Source organism: Otolemur garnettii, unplaced genomic scaffold (genome assembly GCF_000181295.1).
Source record: "Otolemur garnettii isolate 467f Iridium unplaced genomic scaffold, OtoGar3 scaffold00017, whole genome shotgun sequence".
NCBI lineage: Eukaryota > Metazoa > Chordata > Mammalia > Primates > Galagidae > Otolemur > Otolemur garnettii.
The window spans coordinates 15,039,310-15,067,004 of record NW_003852412.1 but is presented as its reverse complement, the minus strand read 5'-3'; the positions used below and the strand labels follow the sequence as shown (position 1 = coordinate 15,067,004).

At 41.9% G+C, this 27,695-nt stretch overlaps 1 protein-coding gene across 2 annotated transcripts in view; it reads right to left on the bottom strand.

Moving 5' to 3' along the window:
- Positions 1-27,695, bottom strand: part of RASGRF2 (Ras protein specific guanine nucleotide releasing factor 2) — a 244,354-nt gene that overhangs the window by 137,274 nt on the left and 79,385 nt on the right. For both annotated transcript variants that reach the window (XM_003785953.1, XM_023510921.1), the window contains exons 3-6: positions 13,595-13,742; positions 10,642-10,731; positions 5,624-5,877; positions 22-101 (exon numbers count right to left, since the gene is read on the bottom strand). In XM_003785953.1, coding sequence (XP_003786001.1) covers positions 22-101; positions 5,624-5,877; positions 10,642-10,731; positions 13,595-13,742 — 572 coding nt within the window. The remainder of the gene's footprint in view (positions 1-21; positions 102-5,623; positions 5,878-10,641; positions 10,732-13,594; positions 13,743-27,695) is intronic.

The window sequence follows — 27,695 nt, the reverse complement described above, 5'->3', positions numbered from 1 at the left end:
ATCTTTAAACAATGTACTTACCTAAAATCAAAGTAGGCCAATTTGCTATCCTTGCCTTTAGTCCTTGATGAAATATTTCATGAAGAAACATGATTGTTTCACTATTTAAAAAAAATAAGAAAAGAATACAATTTAGTTGCCATAAAGTGTTTATTTTGTTAAAAGAAAGTCCACTGAGTCTTTTAAGCCTTAATATACATGCGGTATCCATGTCTCATAGAGCCTCCAAACTGTATTCCCATCAATAACATGAATTATACCAGCCTCTCTCAAGGATTATGACACGTTGAAAACAATCGGATAAGCTTCAAATACTGGAGAACGGAAGGCACCAAATTGTTGTCACATAACCCTCTTCATCAATTTATAAGTGAGCTTTCTACTGTTAGAATGCAGCATCTCAAATGATAGGCAGAGAATTTAAGTTATAATCCTTTTTCTTTTCATATTTGAGTCTAGATAACTCAGAGGAAGGTCTCTCCTTCACTAAAATGAGTTTTGACAGAAGGAGAGAGAGGGAAAAAATCCAGAGCAGAGATTTTGACAGAACTCTATGATAACCACTCCTAAGATACTCAAGGCAGAAATGTAAAAGAATCTTCCGAGAAGAGTGAAGCCTACACAGAGATACTAAAATAAGGACAATGCATAAATGAGGGATCTAAATTCCTACAGGGTACAGGGCCAAGAAGGGGAGTTACCGATGTCAAAACATCTTTTGCTTTCTCCTCATGGAATCAACCTACTGCCATGAGCCTTTGAAGCCTTTTCTGAACTAACACACTGACATGATCATATACAGAAGTCTTCACCTCAAGACACTCTGACTTCTTTCTTATAAGTCAAATTCCCTTGCCACACAGAGATCAAGAAGTCCTTATTATTTCAAATGGTCCTTGAAACAAAACAGACACTGCTTATAATTTGTTTTCCTTTACAGAATTTTTTTTTCTTTGAGACAGAGTCTCACTCTGTCACCAGAGGCTAGAATGCAGTGGTGTCATCTTAGCTCACAGCAACCTCAAACTCCTGGGCTTAATGATCCTCCTGCCTAATCCTCCCAAGTAGCTGGTATTACAGGCAAGTGCCACTATACCCAAGTAATTTTTCTTTTCTTTTCTTTTTCCTTTCCTTTTTCTTTTTTTTTTTTTTTTTCTTTCTTTTTTGTAGAGATAGGGTTTTGCTTATCGTCAGGCTGGTCCTGAACACCTGGACTCAAGTGATCCTCCCACCTCAGCCTCCCAAAGTGCTAGGAGCACAGAGGTGAGCTACCACACCCCACCTCTTTTGTGGAAATATTAACTAAGTAGTGTTTGTGGTTCAAGGATTTCAACCAAATCTAGTTTGGTAGCTATTATAGATTTCTCATCCCTTCTAGGCAGGCAGATGAAGAGCTAACACTACATTTCTCAGGCTCCCTTGCAGCTAAGGTTCTGGATATAAACTACGTTCCACTAAAAAACAACATGGCATAGACAGGGGAAGAGGAAGCCATTCCTGTTGGTGAAAGTCAGTCATAGAGACCTTGAGTGCTCAAGAGGCAACTGCAGCACCAGCTTGAGCACTCTGGTTTCTGGGAACCAGCTTCACGGGTCCAAGGCAGCTGTCACGCCAATGGCAGTCCTTTCCTAACCTCTCAATCATGTTTACAGTACCATGCCCTTAAACCCAGCAGTTCAGGGGCAGGTCCCTAACTTTATTCCTTCACTCCCCCCCACCAGGTTCTATAAGCAGCTAATTCTCTCCACTTAAGAGAGGGATTTCTCCGTCCCACACTGAAAACCAATTTATCTACCTTCATGACACCTAGATGGTTAGAAAACAAATGAAATAATTCTGTATATAAATCGGTAAATTACATTTTTTAAGTACCAACCCTGTGTAATTTCAAAATAACTGACCTGCCTAGGGCTACAATGTGAAAGGCAGGGAAAGTGTATCTAGTTATGACAGCAAACACCCTTTTAAACCTCACCGTGAAATCCACACTTCCGACTGGGAGCGGAGGCTCACGTATGTAATCCTAACAGTCCTGAGAGGCTAAGTCTGGTGGATGGCTTCAGCTCTCAAGTTCGAGACCAGCCTGAGCAAGAGCAAGACCCTGTCTCTACTAAAAATAGAAAAAATAGCTGGGTGTTCTGTTTGGTGCTTGTAGTCCCAGCTACTCGAGGGGCTGAGGCAAGAGAATTACTTGAGCCCAAGAGTTTGAAGTTGCTATGAGGTATGACCCCATGGCACTCTAGCCAGGGCAACAGAGTGAGACTCTATCTCAAAAAAATAAACATAAAAAACTAAAACCACCCTTTTAAACCTCACCTTTAAATCCACACTTCCGACTGGGAGCGGTGGCTCACGTATGTAATCCTAACACTCTTGAGAGGCCAACTAAAACTCAATAACCAGCTACTCACGGGCCATGCAGTGTGGGGAAATCTTCCTCCCTCACGTAAGACCCCTTTCCATCGCCCTTCCTTCCTGCGGTCATCTATCATCCAAGCCCTGTCACTCTTCCCGGAGACTTGAGTTCTGAGCGTGCAGCTCTGGGGACCCCACTCTTGTCATAGTCTTCAGTCACTCCAACATGCATACAAACAGCATTCTAGTATCTTGGCTTCTCAGGTCTTTGAACTCCTCCAAAGATCTTGTCCTCCACTCACCTCAGACAACACTTCCTTGATGGCACGCTACCCTGTCCTTGTCAATAACCATGTCCCTTCCCACTCCAGTTTCAAGCACAACATTCTCTGACCACTTCCTGATCTTTTAGTTCGCTGCCTACAGAACCCTGACTCCAAAACTCCTTTCACACCCCAGGACCCAAAGCTACAGATCCTGCCACACTGCCACCAGCCCAAACTCCCTCATACCACCACTGCCCTCTGCACATGAGTCAGACCCCATGGCTCCTGTCATAGTCTCTGCCTTGCACACACCTTTGACTCCCTGTTGTTCTCTCCCGTCATCACTATAGCCTCCCACAACACTGATCCCAGCTATCCCAAACGTCCCCTCACTCTGCACCTACATCCCTGGAACCGAAGGGGCTAACGGAAACCTTCAACTGCCCAGACCGGTCTCACGGCAAAGTCCTGCCCACCAGCCCAATAAGCCCAACGTGGGCTCTGGACCCTGCCCAGCAATTCTGGAGCATTTCCCGGGCCCAGGCACTCCCCTGTCTGCTCCATCACTATCCCCACCTTCCTCTCTCCTATACACCAACACGTCCCTCTCACCAGCACTGTCAGCAGCGAATGCCAGTCCCCTGACTGACACACCACATTCTGTCCACTTTTGCTCATGCACATTTACTGCTCACCAACCCCCCCCCCCCACACACACACCATTCTTATCCTTCTTTATTTAACTCCGGGTACCACCCTGTTTCCCTGCTCTTTTATAGCAACCATCCTTGAAAGATTTTCTGTTCCCACCCTCTCCAGTTCCCATCTCCCCCGACCAGCCTCTCCAAAGCCACCTGCAACCAGGCTTTGGCCCTTCATCCGAGTTGCCAATGAGCTCCAAGTTGTTAAACATGGCCAATTCTCAGTAATGGTTTGATTTGAAATTTCTGGCTTAGCTGTTCGTTCCCTCGGGCCTTAGTTTCCAGGACAGCTCTCTCTTCAGGTTTTCCTCCTACGGCTCTAACTCGTCCTCTTCACTGTTCTTTGCTGGCTCCTCCTGATCTCTAAATGTTGGGATATCCCTGGCTTAGCACTTGTTCCTCACCTCTTACCCACTCATACTCACTCCCTGGGTAATCTCACTTGGACTAGAGCCGTACACACTATCCACGCACTCGCTACAGGACTCCCACGTTTCCATCTCCAGCTCAGAACCCTCCCCTGACTCAACGAATACCCAACCCTGCTCACCTAAACCCCATCTGGATGGTTAATAATGTTCTACTGCTCAGTAGGTCCAAGAGAAAACTATTCATCTTTTCTGCTAAACCTGTTCCTCCTTCTAAATTCACCATTCAGTAAACGGCAACTCCATCTTTCTAGTTGTTCAGGCCAAAAACTTTGCAATCTCGTCTTTTTGCTTTCTCAAAAAACCCACAATAAACCACAAATCTTACTGGCTCTAACTTTAAAATAAACTTGAAATCCAACACATTGTAATCATCTCTTATTTTACTTGGATCACTGAAATAGCCACCTAACTGATCTCCCTACAACGCGTTCTCAACAAAAAAGCCAGAGTAAGCCACCTAAAATATCAGTCATATCATGCCACTTCTCTGCCTAAAACCCCACCAATATCTCTCCAGCTAATTTAGAGTAAAAACCAATGGCTGGCTGTATAGTATCCCACCAGCTAACTACCTGACTCCTCCCTTCAGCTGGGCAGGTCCTCAAGCTGGCCTGCCACACAGGCCGTGCCCCAGGCCCTTTGCACAGGCGGCAACTTTTGCTTGCAACACCCTTCTCCAGGAAGCCCACACGGCTTGCTTCCTCAACAAGTTCAAGTCTTTGCTCAAATGTTAACCTGCCTTTGAAGATTTTCTGAAGACTGACTATAAGAAAACAAAATAAACAACAACAACAACAACAAACCTATGGCACATTTGTAGACTATAATACCATGTAGTGATTTTTTAAAAAATAGAATGATCTTCTGGTATCAGTATGGAAAGATCTTCAGGATATATCATTGTTAAGTGAAAAAATCAAGCATGTGTTATGTACATTTCCTTTTGTGTAAGAAAAGGGGAAATAAATTCTGTATCCACATTTGCTCAGATACAAATTGAGAAACACTGGGAAGATGTCTAGAAAACTAATAAAATGTTATGTATAGGAAATAGATGGATCAGGGCAGACAGAGATAGGGCGAGACAGCCACTGCTAACTGCTGTTTGATGTTTTCATATTATTTTGACTTTTGAACCATGAGAGTATATCATCTACTCAAAAACAGATAACTAAAAGTTTAAGTAAAATCTACCCAGGTACTCCATTTCCCCAGTCTTTTCTGGTTTCCTTCTTTATTTTTTCTCCACGACACTAATCTCAATATTCGATAGACTTCACTGAGTCACTATTCACCGTCTTCTCACATCAAAATTTCAGTTCCGTGAAGGCAGGGATTCTCTTCCATGGTCACTAGGGAATACTGAGCAGTGAGGACACTATAAACATTTATTGAGCAAAAATTCACCAGAGATTCTTCTCAGGCCCTGCCTTACTTTTTGTTCTTCCTAAAATCCTTCTGTATCTAAAGTCCCATTAATCACTCCATTTTCCTCAGTTTAGGAGGGAGATTCCCTCCCCCAACACACACACACACAAAATAACAAGAAAACGTAAGTCACAAAAATGAAGAACATAAAATGCCCAAGTCAAGATAAAGATATGCAAATTGGGGCTAACAGTGAAACACCAATGATAGCTTCTATTTTTTATATCAAAAACTCACAGAGATGAATTTATGAGACCTATTTTAAGAGTAAGTAAAAGTTCTTTTAAGAAAGACAAATGGGGCGGAGCCTGTGGCTCAAAGGAGTAGGGCGCCGGCCCCATATGCTGGAGGTGGCAGATTCAAACCCAACCCCTGGCCAAAAACTGCAAAAAAATAAGAAATACAATTTTTTTTTCACTCTTTGATTGAAGCAAACACAAACCTGTTGAGAAAAATACTGCTGACATCGTCATGGCTGATGGGGGGCTTCTTGGAGCTGGCGGCCATCCGCAGGGGCCGGAGGAAGCCGTTGACCAGGATGTAGAGTTGGTGGACGTACTCGGTCTCTGCCTCCACCATGGTGAACACAATCTGGTTTCTCTTCCTCATACTTTCAGCATGAGGAGAACAGATGTAATCCTGCACGATGGTCTTCCATTTCCTTCTACACAACCAGCCTCGCATGAAGCTCTGGACCTACAGAACCAAAAAAGAATCTCAGGGAGGTATGAGACTAACTTTCTGAATGCCGTCAGTCAATGGGTCCATTCTGCACCATATAAAACACTGCTCTTTCACAGGCACACTCATGGTTCCACCAGCAGAATGAATAATGGCAGGCTTATTCCAAGTTGCAGGAAAAAAATGACTTAAAAATAATTTGTCCCCCCAGGTTCATACATTTCTTCCTTAACCATAAGTCCTTTAGATCTGCCCATATGGACTCCAAAATATAATATTACATATTTAGCTATCAATAGTTTAAGAAAGAAAGAAATTAAAGGTTAATTCTTTAACATTTTAGGATCATCTATTTTTAACTTTAAAAAATATTTGTAGTAAAAACATAACATAAAACGTACCATCTTAACCATTTTCAAGTGTACAGTCCGGCAATATTAAGTATATTCCTATTGTGTTGCAATGGAGCTCTAGAACATTTCTATCCTGCAAAACTGAAACTCTACACCTATTAAACAACTCCCTATTTACACCTTCCCTGGTAACCACCATTATACTTTTTGTTCTGTAACTTTGACAACTTTAGATGCATCATGTGGGTGGAATCATGTAGTATCTGTCTTTGTGCAATTGGCTCTTTTCACTTAGTATAATGTCCTCAGGGTGCATCCACGCTGTAGCATGTGCCAGGATTTCCTTCCTTTCTAAGGATTAGTAATATTCCCAGTGTCTGTGGTGACCACATTTTGTTTACCCTTTCATCTGTCGGTAGACATTTTGGTTGCTTCCACTTCTTGGCACTTGTGAATAAAGCTGCAATGAACACGGATGTGCGAATGTCTCTTCAAGATTCTGCCCCTCTCAGTTGTCTTGGACATACAGACCCAGAAGAAGGATTACTGCATCACATAGTAGTTTTATTTTTAAATTTTTGGGGAACCATCATACTGCTTTTCGTAAAGGTTGCACCATTTTATAATCCACAAGTGCTCAAGGGTTCTAATTTCTCCATATCTTCTCCAACACTTGTTACTTTCTTTTTTTGACATTAGCTATCCTAATGGGTGTGAAGTCCTATTTCATTGTGGTTTCAATTATCCTTTCTCCGATGATTAGGGATGGTGAACGTCTTTCCATGTACTTGTTGGTCATTTGTTTATTATCTTTGGTGAAAGGTCTATTCTAGTCCTTTGCCAATTTTATATTGGGTTATTTGATTTTTTTACTGCTGTTAGGTTTTGTTTTGCTTTTAAGTTAAAAAAAAGGTATTAGAGATCAGTTCCTCCAATCCACTACTTTCATAAATGAGTAAACTAAATTTCACAGAAGTCACTTAGCCAGGAAAGCTGCCACTAGCATCAGTGCTTCTTCACCTGCCTTCTGTTAATTATAAGGATTCATTTCCCAGGCACATGGACAAAACACACGTTAACTATTTCCAGTGGTGATTATTTTGTGGAAAAGAACATGAAATATAATTATAAATCAATTTTGTAGAAAACACGATATCCTTGAATTCCCTAGATGTGATTAGAAAATAACGGGCAAGCCTGAGACGTGCACTGACCTGTGTGTTTTAGCCAATCAACAAACACTTACTGATCATCTTTTGAGTGTCCAAGTAAATGCTGAATAACAAGGAGACAGGTACATATCATAATCCTTAACACACCAGCTGGGTGATCTCAAGCTCGAGTCCTCTGTTTCCTGATCTATAAAATAATTACAGAGCTGGGTGTGCATGTGCCTATATCCTAGCCACTGTGGGGTGCTGAGACTGAAGGATCACTCGAGCCCAGGAATTCAAGTCCAGTCTGTGCAACATAGTGAGACCCTATCTCTAAATCAATCAATCAATAAATAAAATGATTGATGAAAATTCTTCAGCCTTTCTCAATATAAAAATAAATGATAATTAATTGAGATTTATTATATGATAATTAGGAATTGCCACTTTAGATGTGGCAGATTCACCAATAAAGCAGGTTACACAGTCACATATATCAATAAATGAAAGAACTAAATCATTATCAAATCTTTTTTAAGTATCACTATTATCTATTTAACACATCCTTACTTTTTTTCTTTTTTCCATAATATTTCACCCAGATGGTCTAAAATGATCACATATCTAAGTAATTACCTTTCTTTAGTAATGTTTAAAATTTCTCTCATTCACCTACCAATGCTGTCATCACACTATCATTTTTCATACAGTTGTTGAAGTTATTATAACTCAATAAAAACGAACCATACTTTAACAAAATTAAGTGAGGAAATTATATGCATATTATTTGGGGAACTCTAATAAAAATTTCTATGAATTATAAAATATTTTAAGCTTTAGTCTCTTAAAATAAAAAAATTATACTGATATTTGCCAAGATCAGAATCGAGAAATGATTCATTTATTAATACTTCTTTCCACACAGATATTATTTTGATTTGGGACATAACGAACAATAAAGTTAATTTAAAACCCTATTTAAAAAGTTCAAAAATACATTTAAAAATTACTTCTATTAAGAAAGGAAAGTAGGGCCTGGCACAGTGGCTCACGCCTATAATTCTAGCACTCTGGGAGGCTGAGGCAGGTAGATTGCCCGAGCTCACAAGTTCAAGACCATCCTGAGCAAAAGCGAGCTCCCATCTCTACTAAAAATGGAAAAACTGAGGCAAGAGGATTGGTTGAGCCTGAGTTGGGGCTGCTGTGAGCTATGATGTCACAGCACTCTATTCAGGGGGACAGCTTAAGTCTCTGTCTCAGAAAAAAAAAAAAGAAAATAGAAAAATCTAAAAATATTTATTTGATCAGTATGCTTTCACCTAACAGAGGTATTTTTTAAAATCAACAAGTGAATTTTGTGTTAAATAAAACTTTTCTAATGGTTGGGCACAGTGGCTCACACCTGTAATCTTAGTACTCTGGGAGGCAAAGGAGGGTAGATTGCCTGAGCTCATAGGTTCAAGACCACCCTGAGCCAAAGCAAGATCCCCGTCTCTAAAAATAGCTGAGCATGGTGGCAGGTGCCTGTAGACCCAACTACTCGGGAATCTGAGACAAGACAATCACTTGAGCCCAAGGTTCTGAGGTTGCTGTGAGCTATGATGCCACATCACTCTACAGAGGGTGACATAGTGAGACTCTGTCTCAAAAAAATAAAGAAAGAAAATAAAATAAAAAATAAATAAATAAATAAAACTTTTCTATTTATGTGGGTGGGTTGCTGGCTGAGCAATCACTGGTTCACTTATATACTAATCAACCCGTTTCTACCACAGAACTGAAAATTAAATTTTATTAATATTTTTGTTTATATGCAACTGCATACTATTGAAAGATAAGCAATAGAGTTAATCTTGCAACATAATAACTTAAACTAGGTTCAAATAAAAATTTTTTAAATCTAAGAAATGGTGTTATTTTGCTTTTTTATTTCTGTTTATTTTTTAGAGACAGAGTTTCAGCTTGTCGCCCTTGGTAGAGTGCTGTAGCATCACAACTCACAGCAACCTCCAGCTCTTGGGCTTAGGTGATTCTCTTGCCTCAGCCTCCCGAGTAGCTGGGACTACAGGCACCTACCACAACGCTTGGTATTTTTTGTTTGCGGTTTGGCTGGGGCCAGGTTCGAGAACCCGCCACTCTCAGTATATGGGGCTGGTACTCTTAACAACTAAAAATGTTCAACTTAGTCCCAAGAATCACTTCTATGTCAGATTCTGGTCAATATTTAGCTAAAGCTTTATTATGGTGAAGAAGGAATAAATATTAGCATAGAAAAATAAGAATAAGACAAAATTTAAAAATATATACTCCAAGATATATAGCTGGAAACATTGCTTAAATGTGAGGCTTTTTGCATAATTTTAACAAAGGTGAGTGAGCGTTTCACATAGAACAACTGAGATCATGAAGTCAAAACCTAGATGATACAAATCAAAGCACAGTGGCTTATAGCTTGGTGCCTGTGCACAGTGGTTACAGCAGCAGCCACTGGCACTGAAGTTGGCGGGTTTGAACTCAGCCCAGGCCAGCTAAACAACAATGACAACTGCAACAAAAAACAGCCAGGCATTGTGGTGGGTGCCTGTAGTCCCAGCTACTTGGGAGGCTGAGGCAAGAGAATCACTTAAGCCCAAGAGTTTGAGGTTGCTGTGAACTGTGATGCCACGGCACTCTACCGAGAATGACTTAGTGAGACTCTGTCTCAAAACAAAAAAACACAGTGGCCTAGAAGAGAGCCAGTGTGCCTGATTCTTTATAAAAGCTGTGCCATTATAAATGACAGTAAGATGAAAGATCAGCTGATTGTGTGATATTATACAAGAAACAACAATAATAAAATAGAAATCTGAGCAGATGTGTTGATGTATTCAATCTTCTCACATGTCCAAAAGAAATCTTTCCCAAATAAGCACAAAAGACTAAAGCTAAAAAAAAAATATTTTTGAAATGTAATTTAAAAAATATTCCTCCCAAATGTGAAAAATCAAGAGAGCACAAAATCAAGAGATTCAACAGCATTTAATTAACTCAACTGGAGAACACCATTGGCTAAATGTTCAGTTTGGGCATCCTGCCCAGAGAGTGGAAAGAAATCTCAAACTGAAATTCTCCAGAGTAGCCGCGTCTGGATCACGATGAAGGACAGGTCTGGGAGTCATTAGCATAGAAACACCAAGGCTGCTCCCAGCTCAGGGCCAGGGTGGCAAAGACATCACTGCAGAACAGACAACCAGTCACGTGCTCCCACAAGCTGGGAAGCTTCAGTGCCCTACCTTTTTAATCTTCTTGATGTCTGGATCCTCATCTTCTTGATTGCTTTGGTAAGGTCGCATTCGTTCTTTGGTTTTATTGAGAGCGATAATCTATAACACAAAATCAGTCCATATCATGATTTGGGAAGTACTGGCTTCTAGCCACACAGGACGTTCTGTCTGCAAAGCTGGACCACTGAGAGCCTCAGGAAACGTCCACTTTTCATGCACTCTCGCTTCCTCTGGGGCTGAGGTGGGGAAGCGTGCACTCTACCCCCAGCCTGGTGTTACTAACAGGAGTGCTTCTAAGAAGCGATTGAAAGGTGGGTGCTGGGCTCTGGGTTGAGTCCCACATTGACTGCTGTGGTAGCCAGACCAAGGCCTCCTCAAGACATGTCAACCACCTTGCGTAAAGATGGCTGTCCGTAATGCCCTGTGCTCTCCAAAGGCAGCGACACTCAGCTCAAAGCTCCTGCTCCCCATCACTGACCTGCAGTCTTCCAAGTGCCCGAGAGGCAGCAAACTCACAGATCTTGGGAGTACGGCAACTGCCAAAGGAACTTCAGAGCCCTGCGGCTGGTCCAAGCCCACCAAGAGGATTCATCAGAAAAGGGAAAAAGGATCACAACTACCTGGGATCTCCTCTTATCTCCAGCTCAGTTCTGTGACCTACCAGGGGCAATTAAAGACCAATGGTGTCTCCCCTACATATAGCAAAAAAATTCACTAGACTGCCCCTCACCCACGGACCACACAAGCATGAGAACCTGCACAGATTTACTAACAAGCAAATGCTTATAAAGTTAAGAGATGGTAATTGCCCCTCTGACCTGTCTTTATATGTTGTCCCCATACCAAATCTACTCCCCTGACATATTCCAACAGAGAAGTGAGAAAATAAAAGGAATAGGAAATAAATTATGGCTCCTGTCAAGCAACCACAGAAGGCATACCTGTTACTGACAGTTTCTAGCTACAATCTATATTCAGGCTAAAATAGAACATAGGGGAGGCAGATAAACACACATAAATAAACATGGAGGAACACTGCTTGGTCCTGGGTTTCTCTCCTGGAGTAAATACCAACCTCTTTCACTCAGCAGACAAGCATCTGCTCTAGCTTACAGTGGCAAAGAAAGAACACAATAATTTTGTTTTAAATTACAGTGCCTGCTAGAGTCTTTTAAAATGCAGGTTTGTTGAATTTTGTTGTTGTTGTTTTCACTATATCAGACATCAGGGTCGAATCAGGAAATCAACAGCTCTAATGATATGGGGAACACGGTCTGAAGCTCTCACTGCCAGAGAAGCTGTCCCCTCCCAGCTGGAATCCGCGTGCACCCAGGCTCTATATGCTGGAGGTAACATGCCCAGGGTGCAGGAGGTGAAAACCCCGCACAGGATTCACGCAGTGCACCTGAGAGGAAGGTGTGAAGAAATGAGCAAGAAAACATGGTCTGGGCTCGGCGCCTGTAGTTCAGCGGCTAGGGCACCAGCCACATACACCGGAGCTGGTGGGTTCCAATCCAGCCCAGGCCTGCCAAACAACAATGACAACTGCAACCAAAAAATAGCCGGGCATTGTGGCAGGTGCCTGTAGTCCCAGCTACTTGGGAGGCTGAGGCAAGAGAATCGCTTAAGCTCAAGAGTTTGAGGTTACTGTGAGTCATGATGCCACAGCACTCTACCCAGGGAGACAGCTTGAGACTCTGTTCAAAAAAAAAGAAGAAGAAATATTGTCTGATGACAGTGACATGAAACGTACCACAGGCCAGGTGCAGTGGCTAACACCTGTAGTCCTAACAATCTGGGTGGCCAAAGAGGCTGGATTACTTGAGCTCAGGAGTTCCAGACCAGCCCCAGCAAGAATGAGACTCCCATCTGTACTAGAAATAGAAAAACTAGCTGGGCACAGTGGTGGGCGCCTATAGTCCCAGCTAATCAGGAGGCTGAGGCAAGGGGATCGCTTAAGCCCAGGAGTCTGAGGTTGCTGTGAGCTACGATGATGCCACAACACTCTACCCAGGGTGACAGAGTCTCACTCTGTCTCAAAAAAGTTAATTAATTAAATAAAGGTGCCACAGCTGAGGAGCCTGAACTATTCTGTCAGTGAGAATAAAATTAGTGGTAGGTTTCATTCTGTCCTCTGCTCTTTTTTGAACTAAGAAGATACTAACGCACCTCTGGTCAGAACAAGGGAGAAAATCTCATTCTCTGCACTCCCCTTCCCCTCTTCAGTCCCTGCTCCCTTCCCAGGAGGAACAGCAGGACAGCAGGAAAGGCAGGCTCAGGGCTCTCTTACACAGACCCAGACCTGGAGCCAGGAGGGCCCAGGCACCCTGCTGGAGGGACCCCACCACCACTTCTGCTCTCGCCTGGCGCCAGCCTCATGACCTGCAGTGTGGGGCCTGAGAAGTTCACCCAAGGGTTGAAGGTGAGGAAGAGGATAAGCAGGAATTCCAACTTCAGGAAAACAGGCACCCTAGCAAATGCCTTAGCATTTAACATTCTTTTCAAAATTCTGGAGGGGAGAAGGTTGGACTCCTTCAATCTAGAAAAATGAGGTACTTCTGAAGTCGTCCTTTCTGGGCCTTTGTTAGCTGCCATTCTGGATTTTAGCTGAATCCATGACAGACTCATAATTATCATTACTATGTGAATCCATCTGAAAACAGTTAAGTGTTACAGTTAATTCCTGAATTTCTGATCTAATGAAGGACACCGGGAGCACAAATAACAACAACAAACCCCCCTAAAAACAAAACAAAGAAAAAAGCGCATTACCCTGATGTATTCCTGTAGCATGTTTACCTAACGCAGACCTGAGACTCGTGTCTTGGTTGGCAGCCCAACCAGGTACATGGTGATGGCAGCAACCTGGCCTGGCATTAGTCTGCCCTGGATAGGCCTGAGACAATCACGAGGTGACAGTAAAGGACAAACAATGAGAGGGAGTCTAGCGACTGGGACATACCTCTGATTTAAGCCTTTCGATTTCTGTGTCTTGATCTTCAAGTTGATGTCGGAGCTGGTTGGCTGCAATTTTTTCTGTCTCTACGATCTGAACTAGATGAATGTACTTCTGCATTAACACTTCCCTCTCAATCAAAATGTCTGCATAACTTGAGAGAAAATGACACGGTTAGTCACTGCAATACCGTTCTGCTATAATTCCATATAAAACGGCATACTCTGCATTTATAAAAGAAGCCACGAACACAGTTGGTTTGACCATCTCTCCCTTATGGAAAGATTAGCTTTCAGCTCACACAGGTTATCCTTAAATGATACAGAATTTGAACTACCACCATTTCACATCTCTTTCTTTAAAAGTTCATTTAATGGTGACTGCCACCCACAATTTTGTCATAAAAGTGAGAAAAGTGCAAGTCTTAATTGAAAGTAGTGCATCTCTTTTAACAAAGACACAGGCCTTTGGAATTTATGGCATATGTTTTCAGGGATGATATTCAAAATATTTCACTGAATAAGGGGTATTAGCCAATCAAAATAGACCTGCACCAAGCAGAATGAATATAGTGACCATTAGACCGTGCACTGGCTGGAAAGAGCTATTATGACGGTCCTAGTTACCGTTATTCCTGTTGGGCTTTCTTTAGTTACTTTTTAGTTTCTTTCATTACTCTATTTTCAAAGCCAACAGAAGCAAAAATTCCATTCTAGATGTACGTGGACCTTAAGTGGATCTAGAATTCCATTCTAGATTCTCTGGACCTTAACTCCAGCAGCCTAGACCAGGCATCCTCAAACTATGGCCCACGGACACATGCAGCGCGCCTAGGACATTTATCCGGCCCACCAGGTGTTTCTGCCACCGCTGCCTGTCCTGCTTAGCAGCCGACAAGTCCGGCCCTCCAATGGTCTGAGGGACAGTGAACTACCCCCCTGTTTAAAAAGTTTGAGGACCCCTGGCCTAGACTGTATCCATTTTTGTAGCCAAGTATGGTACAGACAAAACTTGCTCTTAGGTTTTTACTGATAGTGCAATTCTATGGCATCTGGAATTTTGCCTTCAGACCTTCTGGTACTATTCAGGGTGATAAAGGCACATTCCTCCATTCATATCATCTTTCTTAAACCGTAACTGTACTATTAGTAATAACTAATAATTGTAATAACCAATAGTAATAACCACTAGTAATAACTAGTAATAGTTGCTATTTAATGAGCACATGGGATGTAACATTCATTATCTCATTTCCTCAACCCAGCAACCCCAGAACACAGGATTTGTGACCCCAATTGCACAGAGAAAGAATTTGATCCTTACTGAGGCAAAGTACTGACCTCAGATCACACAGCTAGTAGGTGGCAGAATGGGATTCAAACTAAGGTCTGTTTGACCCCCAACCCATATTCTTAACTGCAAGCTAAGTCATGTCTCTCATGAGAAATGGCATACTGGATACAAACAAGAATGTTGCAGCAAAAATGTTTTAAGATAGCTGCCTGATCTTCTACTAACTTACCTCCTTTTTGGGAACTTGGGCAATGGCACAAAACCTGCCCTCATGACCACATAAAACCAGCCTAAAAAGAGATAACTGGCCCAAGCTACACCAAATAGATTCTTTCTCTTCAAAATTTGGGATGGTGTTTCTGCCCTATTTGCTTGAATTGCAATGGTATGAACTTGAAAATTTAGATTGCTGTTACTGGACAGCCTTATTTGGCTGCATCCATGCCAAAACAGTCAAAATGAGTCTGCTGAGAGAGGAAAGAAGCAGCAGATGTTCAGAAAAGCAGAGGACAGGAGCGGCAGAAAGGATGAGACAGAAAGATGACAGCTACCTGGGTTCTGTGACCTTCCCACTCCCCGGTTCCAGAATCTCATGACATCTGAATACAATTTTACCCGGGGGTCCAGTGAGATATTGCAGTTTCCTTCTAACAAAGTCTCTCTCTAACCTAGGCAAACTAGTTTGAACCAGGATTGTGTTACCCAGAACTAAAAGAGTCTCAAGAAATTTCTAAAAATCACAATTTTAGTTCAATTATCTCAACATCCTCGGCACCTACATCGCACGTGCTATGACTGTTAGAAAAGAACATGGTGTCCGCAATATTTTGAAGCCGCTTGTTCTGAGAAGATACCCTAAGAGAAAAGAATGAAAGGCTATGTAAGTACAAGTGGGAGGAGAAAAAGAAGACGAAAAAGAGACAGCAGAGTCTTCATAGAAGGACGCTCTGGGGGACTTTAAAGGGAGAAAATGACAACAGAGCATGAGAAAAGTAATTGTTATGAGAACATTTCTGCCCTTTCTCATCGATTTTATTAGAAATATGCCAAATTGATTATGGACATAGCAGATCAGCATTCGGTAGTGAAGTGGTATTTTATTTTCTCTTCTAAGAAAAGAAAAAGTCACGTCCGTTTCAAGACGTAAAGCTGAACTCATGCAAACTCATCACCAATGTGTGCTGCCTTCACTTCCAAGGTCCCACTGCAATGCTTACGAAATTGTTTTCTGTTTAAAGAATGAAACTATAACAGCATTATGAAAACATGAAAATACGCCATCAAGAGACCAGACATTTTACAAAATTCCAAGAACAGAAAAAATAAGCAAGTAGAATTGGCATGGTGAGAAAATTAGAGTAGCAGAAACCACAGATAACAGGCACCTTGCATAAGCATGGCTCTCACCAAGAGTGGCCCAGAGAAGCTCCAGGCTCAGGATCAAGAAATACACAGAATGGGAGTAGGCAAGGGTGACCACGAAGACTTTTCATTAAACAAGCGCCATCAGAACATCTGGAAGTTAAGCTGCTCCTCTTCACACACCCCGAAAATAAAAAAGTAAAAAGGCACAGATGGGTAGTGGCATGCCTCCAGGTCATCATTTAAGGTCTGTTCTCTGTAGTAAAATGGAGTGCCTTCCTAAAGAAGGTTCCAAACAAGGGAGCCGGAGTCTAAGAAAGAACAGAGCTTGGGTTTACTCCAAACCTCCACTGCAGACACAAGGATGAACCTGGAAAGGAAAGGCATCAAGAGAGCCTGGACTGAAATACACAGTATTAATTTTCTATTGTGTAATGAATTACCACCAAATTTAGTGGCTTAAACCAACACATTTTTATTATCTCATAGTTAAGGAGTACAAGCTCACTTTAACTAGATCCTTAGCTGAGGGTCTCACAAAGCTATAATGAAGGTATCATCTTGGGGCTTGAGTGGGGAAGAATCTTCTAAGTTCATTCAAGTTGTTGGAAAAATTCATTTCCTTGCACCCGTGGGACTCATGGCAGCTTACAGCTTCAAGGCCAGTAGGAGAGTATCTCTAAACCTGTCTTGAAGGTCTTTCATCTGATTAAGTCGGGCTCACCCAGGATAATCTCTGTTTTGACTAACTCAAAATTACCTGATTTAGAGTTGTGATTACATCTTGAAATCTCCTTTTCTTTGCCATACAATGTAATCAAATCCCAGAAGTGGCTACCCTATCACATTTACCATATTCTAGTGGCTAGTAGCAAATAACAGGTTCCAACCTTGTGGGCTAAAGGGTACAGAATTATTCAAGGGGGAATCCCCAGCTTGCTTTCCTGCTGTCCACCCCCATGGCTGAAAAGGAAGTCAACACATGTTATATGACCCTGAATTTACATTCAGGGAGTAAACCCAGACCAGCTATCTATAATATCTTACAAACCCCTTCATTTAGAAACAAGGAACAGTGGACACTTGAGAAAACCAGACCTTCCCCCCTACAGTAGGCAGCATCTAAGATGGTCCCCCAGTGACCCCTCCCTTCTGTTAACTCACACCCTCGTGTCATCCTGTCCCCTTGAGTATGAAGTGGACCTAACAACTCCCTTATACGGAATAAAATATGTCAAAAGTGCTGGGGTGGCACTGCCAAGGTTAGTTTACGGGAAGGCTCTGGCTTCCATCTCACCTGCCTTCTCTTGCTGTTTGCTGGTTTGCTTTGAGGCCAGCCAGCTGTGAAGTTGTGAATTGCTCTATGGAGAAGCCCATGAAAAGCAGGAACTGAAAGAAGCCTCTGGGAAGTAGCTGTTTAGGAACTGAGCTCAAGTCAACAGCTGATAAGAAAGAGAATGTAGCCAACAACAGCATGAGTGAACTTGGAAGCAGATCCTTCCCCAGTCAAGCCTTCAGATGAGAATACTGACCTGGCCAACATCTTGATCACAGGCTGTGAGACACGTTTGGGCAGAGGCACCCAGCTAAGCTATGCCTGGATTCTTGACCCAAAGAAATGGTGCATAATAAATTGTTTACTGTTTCAAAAATTGCTAAGCAGCAACAGATACCAAACACAGCCCCAAACAGAAAGGACACTAGTGGGAACAAGGCTAATTCAGACAACAGAGGTTTGTGACCTTCAGAGAGATAAGGAAGGACATCAGAGCCCTAAAGCAAAAAGAAGCTGCCACGGAACAGGAGCAATGAGATAAGAAATGTTCCTGGAAATAAGAAATAATTACTAAAATAGTAGAGGTCAATGGAGGCACCAACCAACGACAATGAACCAGACATGGCTAAAAACTAAGCTGGGGGATTAGAGAGATAAAATAAGAGCCCCAGACCAAAACACTGGAGACTAGAAATAGGAAAGAAAAACTGAGCAACACAGAGCACAGGCCCTGTGCTTCTGGGAGTTCCGCAGGGAAAAAAAGAAGGTACATTGCAACAGGGAGAAAACCGCGCAGGAATCGAAGAAACCTTCCCTGAACTGAAGATGGCGTGGTTCAGACTGAAAGAGCAATTCCAATACCAGACAGGATAAATGAAAATACTTCATACCCTGATACCTCCTGGAAAAATATCAGAGTTTAAAGATAGAGAAAAAATTACAAAAGCTTCCAAAAAAGAAAGAGGAAATCAAAAAGCAGTGAGAATCACGCTGACATCACATTTCTCATCATTAAGTTGGGGATCTAGGTGACAATAGAGAACTGTGGGAAAGACATTTTGACCCTAAATTCCTTTACTGGGGCCGTAGTTACTGACCAAGCGTCAGGACAAGACAGAAAAGGTTTACCAGCTCGCTCACACATACTGCAGAGGGAAATCCTGAGAAGGTTTCCAACCAAACAAAACAGAAAGCAAAGAGAATAAAACGACATGGAATGAAAGAAAACAAGAAGACAAATGAAGTAAAGGAGGCAGAAAGAAAACAGAAGTCGACACACGCAAATTGTTCTTCATGGAGCAAAGATTCACTTACGGGATTACCTTTCACCCTCCGTGGGCCCAAACGGCAGCCTCGACACACCCCACGTGTTAGACACATAGTGTAAGTGGCCATTAGTGGTATCTGTATTTCCTCTTTTTTTCTTTTTATTTAAGGTATAGACTATAAATAGAATATAAATGTTTAAAATTTTATAAAGTTCCTTGTTCATATAGTGGTGAGTAAATAAATAAAAATAATATTTATAAAGTAAGAATAAGTAATAATGAAAGTAATAAAACGTCAGGGTGAGAGAAGAGAAAAAATAATGAAAACACATTCAGTGTTTGAATGTACTTCTCTTTCCTAGCAGAGAGTCAATTCATACTGCCTAAAGTTGATAAATCAATAGAGGTTTAATTATATTATTTTAGGACATAAAGTCAACTAATGCAAAAGACGAAAAGATATAAGTAACAAAAACAGAGCGGGCAAAAATCAGGGCCATAGGAAGCATTGTAAGGGCGCTAAATTTTTCACCTTTACAGTTGAGATCCAACAAAAACTGGCTAAGATTATTAAATCAAGAAAGAGATAAAGGGCTTCACAGAATGTAACAAAGGAATGACCAATAAGTGCAGGAAAAAAAGCACTTATTCATCAAAGAAGTACAAATCATTTGTCAAGATTTCATTTAAGATTTTTAGAAAATAATAATACTCAGGGCTGGCAGAGGGATGGTAAGCAAATGTTGTCTCCTAGTGCCACTGGAGGGGAGCCGCTCTGGAAGACAACATCACAGCACGTATCAAGGCAAGTTCCAAAGGTCATATCCTCTGTCTTAGTAATTTCATTCTAATAAGTAACCCCCCAAAATAGTCAGAGACCTGCACAGGGATATACAAAGAAACAAGAGCTCATTCATTAAAAAAAAAAAAAAAGTAAGAAAATTGAGAAAAATCTAAATATATATATATCCACATATATATAATATGGAAGTGATTAAACAGTAGTTTATCTACATAATAAAATGATAACAAGGCATTAAAACTGTATTTTTAAAGACTAATTATAACATAATGGAGCACATCCATCCCTACAGATACGTTAACAGGAAAATAAACCCCCAAAATCAAGACGTCTGTTCCTATGCAGAGGGAGAAGATTGTGTATGGACACAGATATAAGGGAGGAGGGGAGAAAAAGACAAAGTGAAAAGATAGGCTCCAAGTGAGAGAGACAGATCAAAACATAAGGGGAGTTGTCTCTGCTTAGTGAAGTTAAGGATAGTTTTTTATTTTTATTTTTTGGAGACAGAGTCACACTCTGTTGCTGAGGCTAGAGTGCCATGGTAACAGCCTAGCTCATAGCAACCTCAAACTCTTGGGTTCAAGTGATCCTCCTGCCTCACCCTCTGGTGTAGCTGGGACAGCAAGCACCCACCACCGCGCCCGGCTAATTTTTCTTTTAACAGACATGGGGGCTCACCTTCGCTGAGGCTGATCTGGAACTCCTGGCCTCCAGTGATAAGCCTGCCTCGGCCTCCCAGAGTGCCAGGAAAGGACGACTTTCAATTACCTCTTGAGTTATTTCTTTTGTGCTTTTCTATATTTTCCAACACTTCTATTATATAATATTAAGTGGGTAAAACACCAAAATACATAAAATACTGATAATTATTTACTGCATGCTTTGGAATTATAAGTAATGTTTCATTCTTTCTACATTCCTATGTATCCAAATTGATTCTTGGAGTCAATACATATTTACTGAGCACTGCTGTGTATTCAGGAACTGTTCCAAGCTCGGGGCACAGGAGTCAACAAAATAGAAAAAGCCTGTGCCCTCGAGAAGCTTACATAGTAGAGGCGAGAGAAGATAATAAAGTTAATAACAAAAATATGTAGCATGTCACCTGGTGATCTGTACTGTAAAGGAGCAGAATAGGAAGTAGAGGCTGGTGGGGTCTAATTTTAACCAAGATGTGAGAGTGGTCCTCAGGGAGAAGACAGTACTAGAGAAATAACAGAGGGAGGGAGGGAGCCATTGCCTAGCAGGTGGAAGGGCACCCCAGACAGAGGGACCAGCAGGCGCAAAAGCCCTGTGGTGGGAGTGGGCCCGGCCTGCCTGAGAAATAACAAAGTTGTGGGTTTCCTGGAGAGGAGGAAGTGAGAGGCAGCAGAGGGCACAGGATTCTAAGGTGTGTAGTTCAATATAAAGTCTCAGGTTTTCCCTGAGGTATGAGCTTTGATCAAAGGTGGGACAAGATTTGACTTTTTAATAGTATCACATTGCCTACTGTGATGAGAAATGACAGGAGTGGGGGGAAACATGAGGAAAGAAGGGGGGACAGTTGGAGGGTATTGCAATAATCCAGGCAAAATAGTATTAAAGGCTAGTTCAGCACCTGCCAGGGACTTGGCACAGAAAAGTCATTGTCAAGTGAAGTAAGTCATCTGACATGATTTATTCGGCATGCTTTCATCTTCTTCTTCACATAGTAATTTTCAGGTCATGCAATTTATTTCATGGGGACTCCCCAGGTTACTATTCTCACTCTGTTCATACAAAAGTATTTCCTCCACTTTGGATCACAAAGCTTTCTTTATATATCCTACTAGCAAATGAATGTCTACTCTAAGATTGTGTTAAATCAACTAAACACGCATACATGGCTTCCCTTCAGTATTTTTCTATTCTACTATATTACCAACTGTAGTCTATCTAATTAAATTTTCCATTTGCTAAAAAGTGCTCAAGTTTAAGAGTTTTTTGCCCAATCCCCGTATTATTTCCATTTGTTTTTTATTTATCCTTTGCTTTTTAGTTCAACTCCCACACACACACACACAAAATTTCTCACTGCCAAAGAACATATAAATCAACATGATGAGAACAAAACTCAGAATTAAACTGTTGGGTACCAACAGATAGCAAGACTGGGTTATATGTGAGAATAAAATATTGCCATATATTTATGGGTTAATCATGAATTGCCTATTTCAAAATAGCTATAAGAGAGGTTTTTTAATGTCTTCATCGCAGAAAAATGATGTATTTAAGGTGATGAATATGCCAATTTCCTTCATTTGATCATTATATAATTTATACAAGTATTGAAACATCACCTTGTCTCCCATAAATATGTACAATAATTATGTACCAATCATAAATAAATACATTTTAAAAAATCCAAACCACCACCACTCCATATAGGAGAATGGGAATATTCAAATAAAATTCTGAAAAGTTCAGAAAAGGGGCATAGTGTGAAACTGCAGTCCCTAATTATTTTTATAGAAGGGCAAGAATTGTATTAGCTTAAGGAGGCGTTGTTAGATGGGCCAGAATCTCATTCTACTGATTTTGATGGAAGATGTATTTATAAAGTGAATTATAACAGGACCCAAGATAAAAAGTCATATTAATAGGTCCCCCCATAAAAAAAAAAAACTCCAGCTAACTCCAGAGTTATGCTTCATTTTATTGAGGAAACTGTTCAGAACCAGTGTTTCTCACGTCGTGAGAACCATGCTGTCTTAGGGAACAGAACGGCAGCAGTACAGCTCCTGCCCAAGCGACATCTGCTCAGGTTGTACCTAAGAAAACCTGCTTCCCAGATTTCAGCTTCACTCAGCCACTTCCGCGTTACTGCCATGTACTGTTTCTGGTTCTCAGAGTCTCTCACATCAACATCTCCACTTCACTGGCTAATCAATATTTCTCAGGTTATCACATTAACATGAGGTCCTAACACTGAGGTCCTAACTCCATCAATCTCCTCTCTCTACTGACAGGCTCATCTGTCGAAGCTGCCCCCTTACAATGGGTGGGCGCTCAAGCATCTCAGCTTAGTGAGATCAAAAACAGGCACAAAAGGCTCAGCCCCCATTGCTCAGTGAGTAGGGCACCAGCCAAATACACTGGAGCTGGGTGGGTTGGAACTCAGCCCGGTCCTGCTAAACAACAATGACAACCGCCACAAAAAAATAGCCGGGCATTGTGGTGGGTACCTGTAGACCCAGCTACTTGGGAGGCTGAGGCAAGAGAATCGCTTAAGCCCAAGAGTCTGAGGTTTCTGTAAGCTGTGACAACTCAGCACTACCCTGGGTGACAGAGTAAGACTGTCTCAGAAAAAAAGAGGCACAAAATTTAAAGCCTAAAACCCCCTCTTCTAAACATTGATCCTTCTTTCCTGGTCATAGTTATGGTTCATTGCTCAAGCATTTGATTAACTTTGGGATGTGTGGAAAGTTGTCAATAATCCTTTCTAAAGCACAATTAAGTGTAGAAACAGGCAAAATACTGTTACAAAGAAATATAACAGAAAGACATTAATGGTAAAGTTATTACTTTGGGAAAGAGAAATTTTAAGGAATGCTTCTAAAAGTGAATATATTCTATAGCCCTACATTACGAAACTGAGGAAAATGTTATAACACAGTAGGGACTAATTATCCTTTCCTGACACTGAGACTTCGATTTCTTTCAAATGTACATAAATAGGTATTGATAGAATTCTCTTTAAGATCACAAAAAAATTAGTTACCAAGAGTACATGTATAATTATGCTAATTAAACCAGAATAGATTTAAAGGGTTCATGAATTCTCATATTTAATTTCCACACAAAAAAGCAATGGAAACAACTATGGGTGAGATGTGAAGACACTACTGACGTGACTGTAAACTGGTGCAGCCACCATGGTCAACAGCGCAATCGGTCCCCAAAAACTAGAACACGGATTTACCATATGACCTGACGATTCCACCTCTGGCCATATACTGAAAACACGTTCACACAAAAACCTGTACACAAATACTCATAGCAGCATTATTCAGAATAGCAAAAAAGGGAAACAAAATTCACCCATAAAAGAGAATGCAGTTCTTTTTTTTTTTTTTTTTTTTTTTGAGACAGAGCCTCAAGCTGTCCCCCTGTGTAGAGTGCTCTGGCATCACAGCTCACAGCAACCTCCAACTCCTGGGCTCAAGCAAGTCTCCTGCCTCCGCCTCCCAAGTAGCTGGAATCACAGGCTCCCGCCACAAAGCCCGGCTATTTTTTGGTTGCAGCCATCATTGTTGTTTGGTGGGCCCGGGCTGGATTCTAACCCACCACCTTAGGTGTATGTGGCTGGCGCCTTAGCCACTTGAGCCACAGGCGCCGAGCCGAGAATGCAGTTCTGATGGAAACTACTATACTGATGAGCCTCGAAAACATTGTGCTTCATTAAAGAAACCAGACACAAAAGGCTTGTATAATTCCATTTATATGGAATGTCCAGAACCGATAAATCCAGACCCAAAAAGTAGATTTAGTAGCTGGATAGAGCTAAGGGCAATGGGGAATGGGGAGTGACTGCTAATAGGTATGAGGTTTCTTTTTATTTTTTATTTTTTTAGAGACAGAGTCTCACTTTGTCACCCTCGGTCAAGTGCTGTGACATCACAGCTCACAGCAACCTCCAGCTCTTGGGCTTAGGTGATTCTCTTGCCTCAGCCTCCCAAGTAGCTGGGACTACAGGTGCCTGCCACAACGCCCAGCTATTTTTTTACTGCAGTTTGGCAAGGGCCGGGGTCGAACCCACCACCATCAGTATATGGGGCCAGCACCCTACTCACTGAGCCACAGGCGCTGCCGGGTATGAGGTTTCTTTTTAAAATGTTAAAAATATTCTGAAATTAGTCATGATGATTGTATAATCTTGTGATTATACCAGGAAAACACTGGACTGTACACTTTAAAATGATGAATTTTAAGGAATATGAAACATCTTTTTTGTCTGTTTTTTGAAATAGAGTATCACTATGTCACCTTCAGTAGAGTGCTATGGCATCACAGCTCACAGTAACCTCCAATTCTTGGGCTTAAGCAATTCTCTTGCCTCAACCTCCTGAGTAGATGGGACTACAGGCGCCCCACCACAACACCTAGGTATTTTTTTGTTGCAGTTGTCATTGTTGTTTAGCAAGACTGGGATGGGTTTGAACCCGCCTGCCTTGATGTAATGTGGCTGGCGCCCTGACCACTGAGATTCAGACACCAAGCCATGAAATATATCTTGATCTGAAAATATTAAATTTTTAAAAACTAACAGAACAATGTCCTACCCAAAAAGATATATTTTTGACTGTGTTATAATTCAAAAACTCTAAGGTAAAAAAAAAAAATCCAAGACAAAAAATAATGCAAGGAGATTTGAACAAATATAAATACAAATGAGAAAACTTTTATCATTACGAAGAGCTCATTTAAAAACTGACAGAAAAAAAACCAATAGAAAAAAATGTGACAGAACCTAAGAAGATAATTTTCATGGGAAATAGGCAAATATTAATAATAGCAAAAAGATGGTCAATCTCACCAAGAATCAAGGAAATGCTCATTACACCAAAATATTATTTTGCACCTGTCGATATAATAAAGATTATTTCCAATGACTCCGGCTTTCTCCTGCCCTAGTAGAGGGGGATTAAATAGGTACATACATTTCTGAAAAGCAATTTGGCACCATGCAGGGGCAGGGAGCAAGAGATGAGTAGTACACAATTTGCTGTGAAGGAATTCAGGCTGACAGAGAGACACAGACATACAGACAAATCGATGCAATATTCTCTCAGGTGCTGTGAGAGAAATAAGAGTTATAGTGGGGACTCAAAGAAGGGACTGGTCAGGCCCGCTTGCCTGCAGAGGGAAGAAGATCAAGGTGGATGATGCAGACAGCTCAGAGCACTAAGATGCCAGGGTGTGAATCGGACTGAAAGGGACATCCCAGCACATTACAATTCCCGCATGTTATTGCTGCAGCTGGAGCCCGGGGCAGCAGGGCAGGGGTGGCCTGAGGAGTGCACAGAGGTCAGCCTGGCTCACTGCATCCTGGAACTCAGGGCACAGCCTAGCATTGGGAAGGAAAGCAATAAATATCAGTAAAATGAATGAATGTTTTATTTTCTTAAAGCAACATGGAGGACTCTCTCTTTCCCTACATATGTTTAAAAATTTCTACAATGAGTAGTGAACTTAATGCAATAACTGAAAGCAATAAGGAGCCCTGGGCTTCCTTTAGCAGGTCAGATGTTCTTTTCAGAAATGTTCCCTTGGGAACTGTGTAGAGGACAGATTGGAGGAAGCAGAGTTGGAGGAGAGGCCGGTGCGGAGGCTGAGCCACCACTCATGCAGGCCCTGAACCAGGAAACTGCTGGGCACACGGAGCAGAAGGGAGACCAGCAGTGATCGGGGCAGAATCCACACTGGCAACTGACCAATGTGAGCAGTAGGAGGGGACAGGATGACATCCTGCTGGCTTGAGTGGCTGAGAGTACCAGTACTCCCTGGACAGGAGGAAGGGGACATAAAACTGCTTAGAGAAAGATATGAGTTTGGGTTTGGACTTGCTAAGTCTCAAGTAACTCTGAGCACCTGAGGGAGGTGGCAGATGGGCTACCTCAATGCAGAAGAATACATATTGGGGAATTTCGACACACAATGGAGCAGCATGTATCTTGGTGGAGTCAGCCAGACCTGGACTTGAAGTCCCACTCTGCCACTCCCCCCTCGGGAAGTTATTTCCTCTCCCTGAGACTCATTCAGTGGGGACAGTGCCATCTACTTCATCAACTTCTTGTGATAATTAAATGAAAGAGGTGCATTGTGCACGTGGCGTGGTGATTAGCAGAGAGGAAACATCGAGAAGGTGGCTCTGTCTACGCGGCTTAGGTCTTGGGAGTGGACACCAAGTGAGGAGCAAAAGTGAAACCTGCAGAAGCCACCAGAGAAAGGGACAGAACATGAGGCACGGTGAGACGGGACAGGAGATCGTCAGAGGAGGAGAATCGGGAGTGAGAGGCTGCAGATGCAAAGAACCAGAATTTTGAGATAAGACTTAGATCTCTACATAGTCATGTCTGTAAAAACTCCCAAACTAGAATATAAAGATGGGAAATGATGTGAATAAAATAAAAAGAGTCTGTAATTAGTTCATCTCTCTATCCAAATAGAAGTATATAGAAAAATCTGGAAGTATAGCCATTATAATAACCGTCACCAGTAAATACTTCCGAGGAAGCAAGCTGGCTTGAGAGATGGGGGTGGGGCAAGGTGACTGGGAACATCACTTTTGATTGTCCGAGTTATCTTTTCTTTTTCATGAGAGCTTGTTTTTGTGTGTTACTTGTAGAATTCAGAAGTCAGTATTATACATAAACAAAGTTGAATTTACATAAGGAAAGAAAACAGGTTCAGTGGAGCAGGGACAAAATCCATCACAAGGAGCTGAGAAAAGAGAGAGCAGGTGCTGTCTGGGCACCCAGGGAGAACTACCAAGCCATTTCCTCAGGAAGCCCAGCTGCCTGCTAAGAGGTGGCACTAGTTAGCACGGAGAAAAGGTTTGTATTTTTGCTTTAAGACAGGAGAGATTTTTAGGACAGCCAAAGAATATAGGAAAAAAACTGAGAGACGAGGAGTAAACAGACTGGAAATACAAGAGAGCAATGGGATAACTAATGGAGCAAGAAACCAGAGGGAAAGCTCAGAGTGGAGACGGTCCTCCTGGGGCGGTGCAGAGAGTGTGAGGCCGCTGCTCCTGCAGCTCAGAAGGTGCCTGTGAGGACACTCAGCCGCCCCACCGGTCAGCGGGGCGCTTACAGTGCAAGGTGAGCCGCGCTGGAAGCAGAACCACGGTGAGGAATCTCAAAGACAAAATAACTGACAGGCCGAAAATTCGAGCCCAACTTTTCCTCATAGAAAATAAGTTTTAACCATCAAATCAAGTGAAATCCTTCACAGTTCACAAACATACAATCCTTCCTCCATCAGGTTGCCCTGGCAGGCCTAGGGGGGAAAATGTTGAATTCTCTTTCAACAGAAGAACTATGTTGGAAAAGGTATCTGGAGGCAAAGCCCTGACAGAGTCGTTAG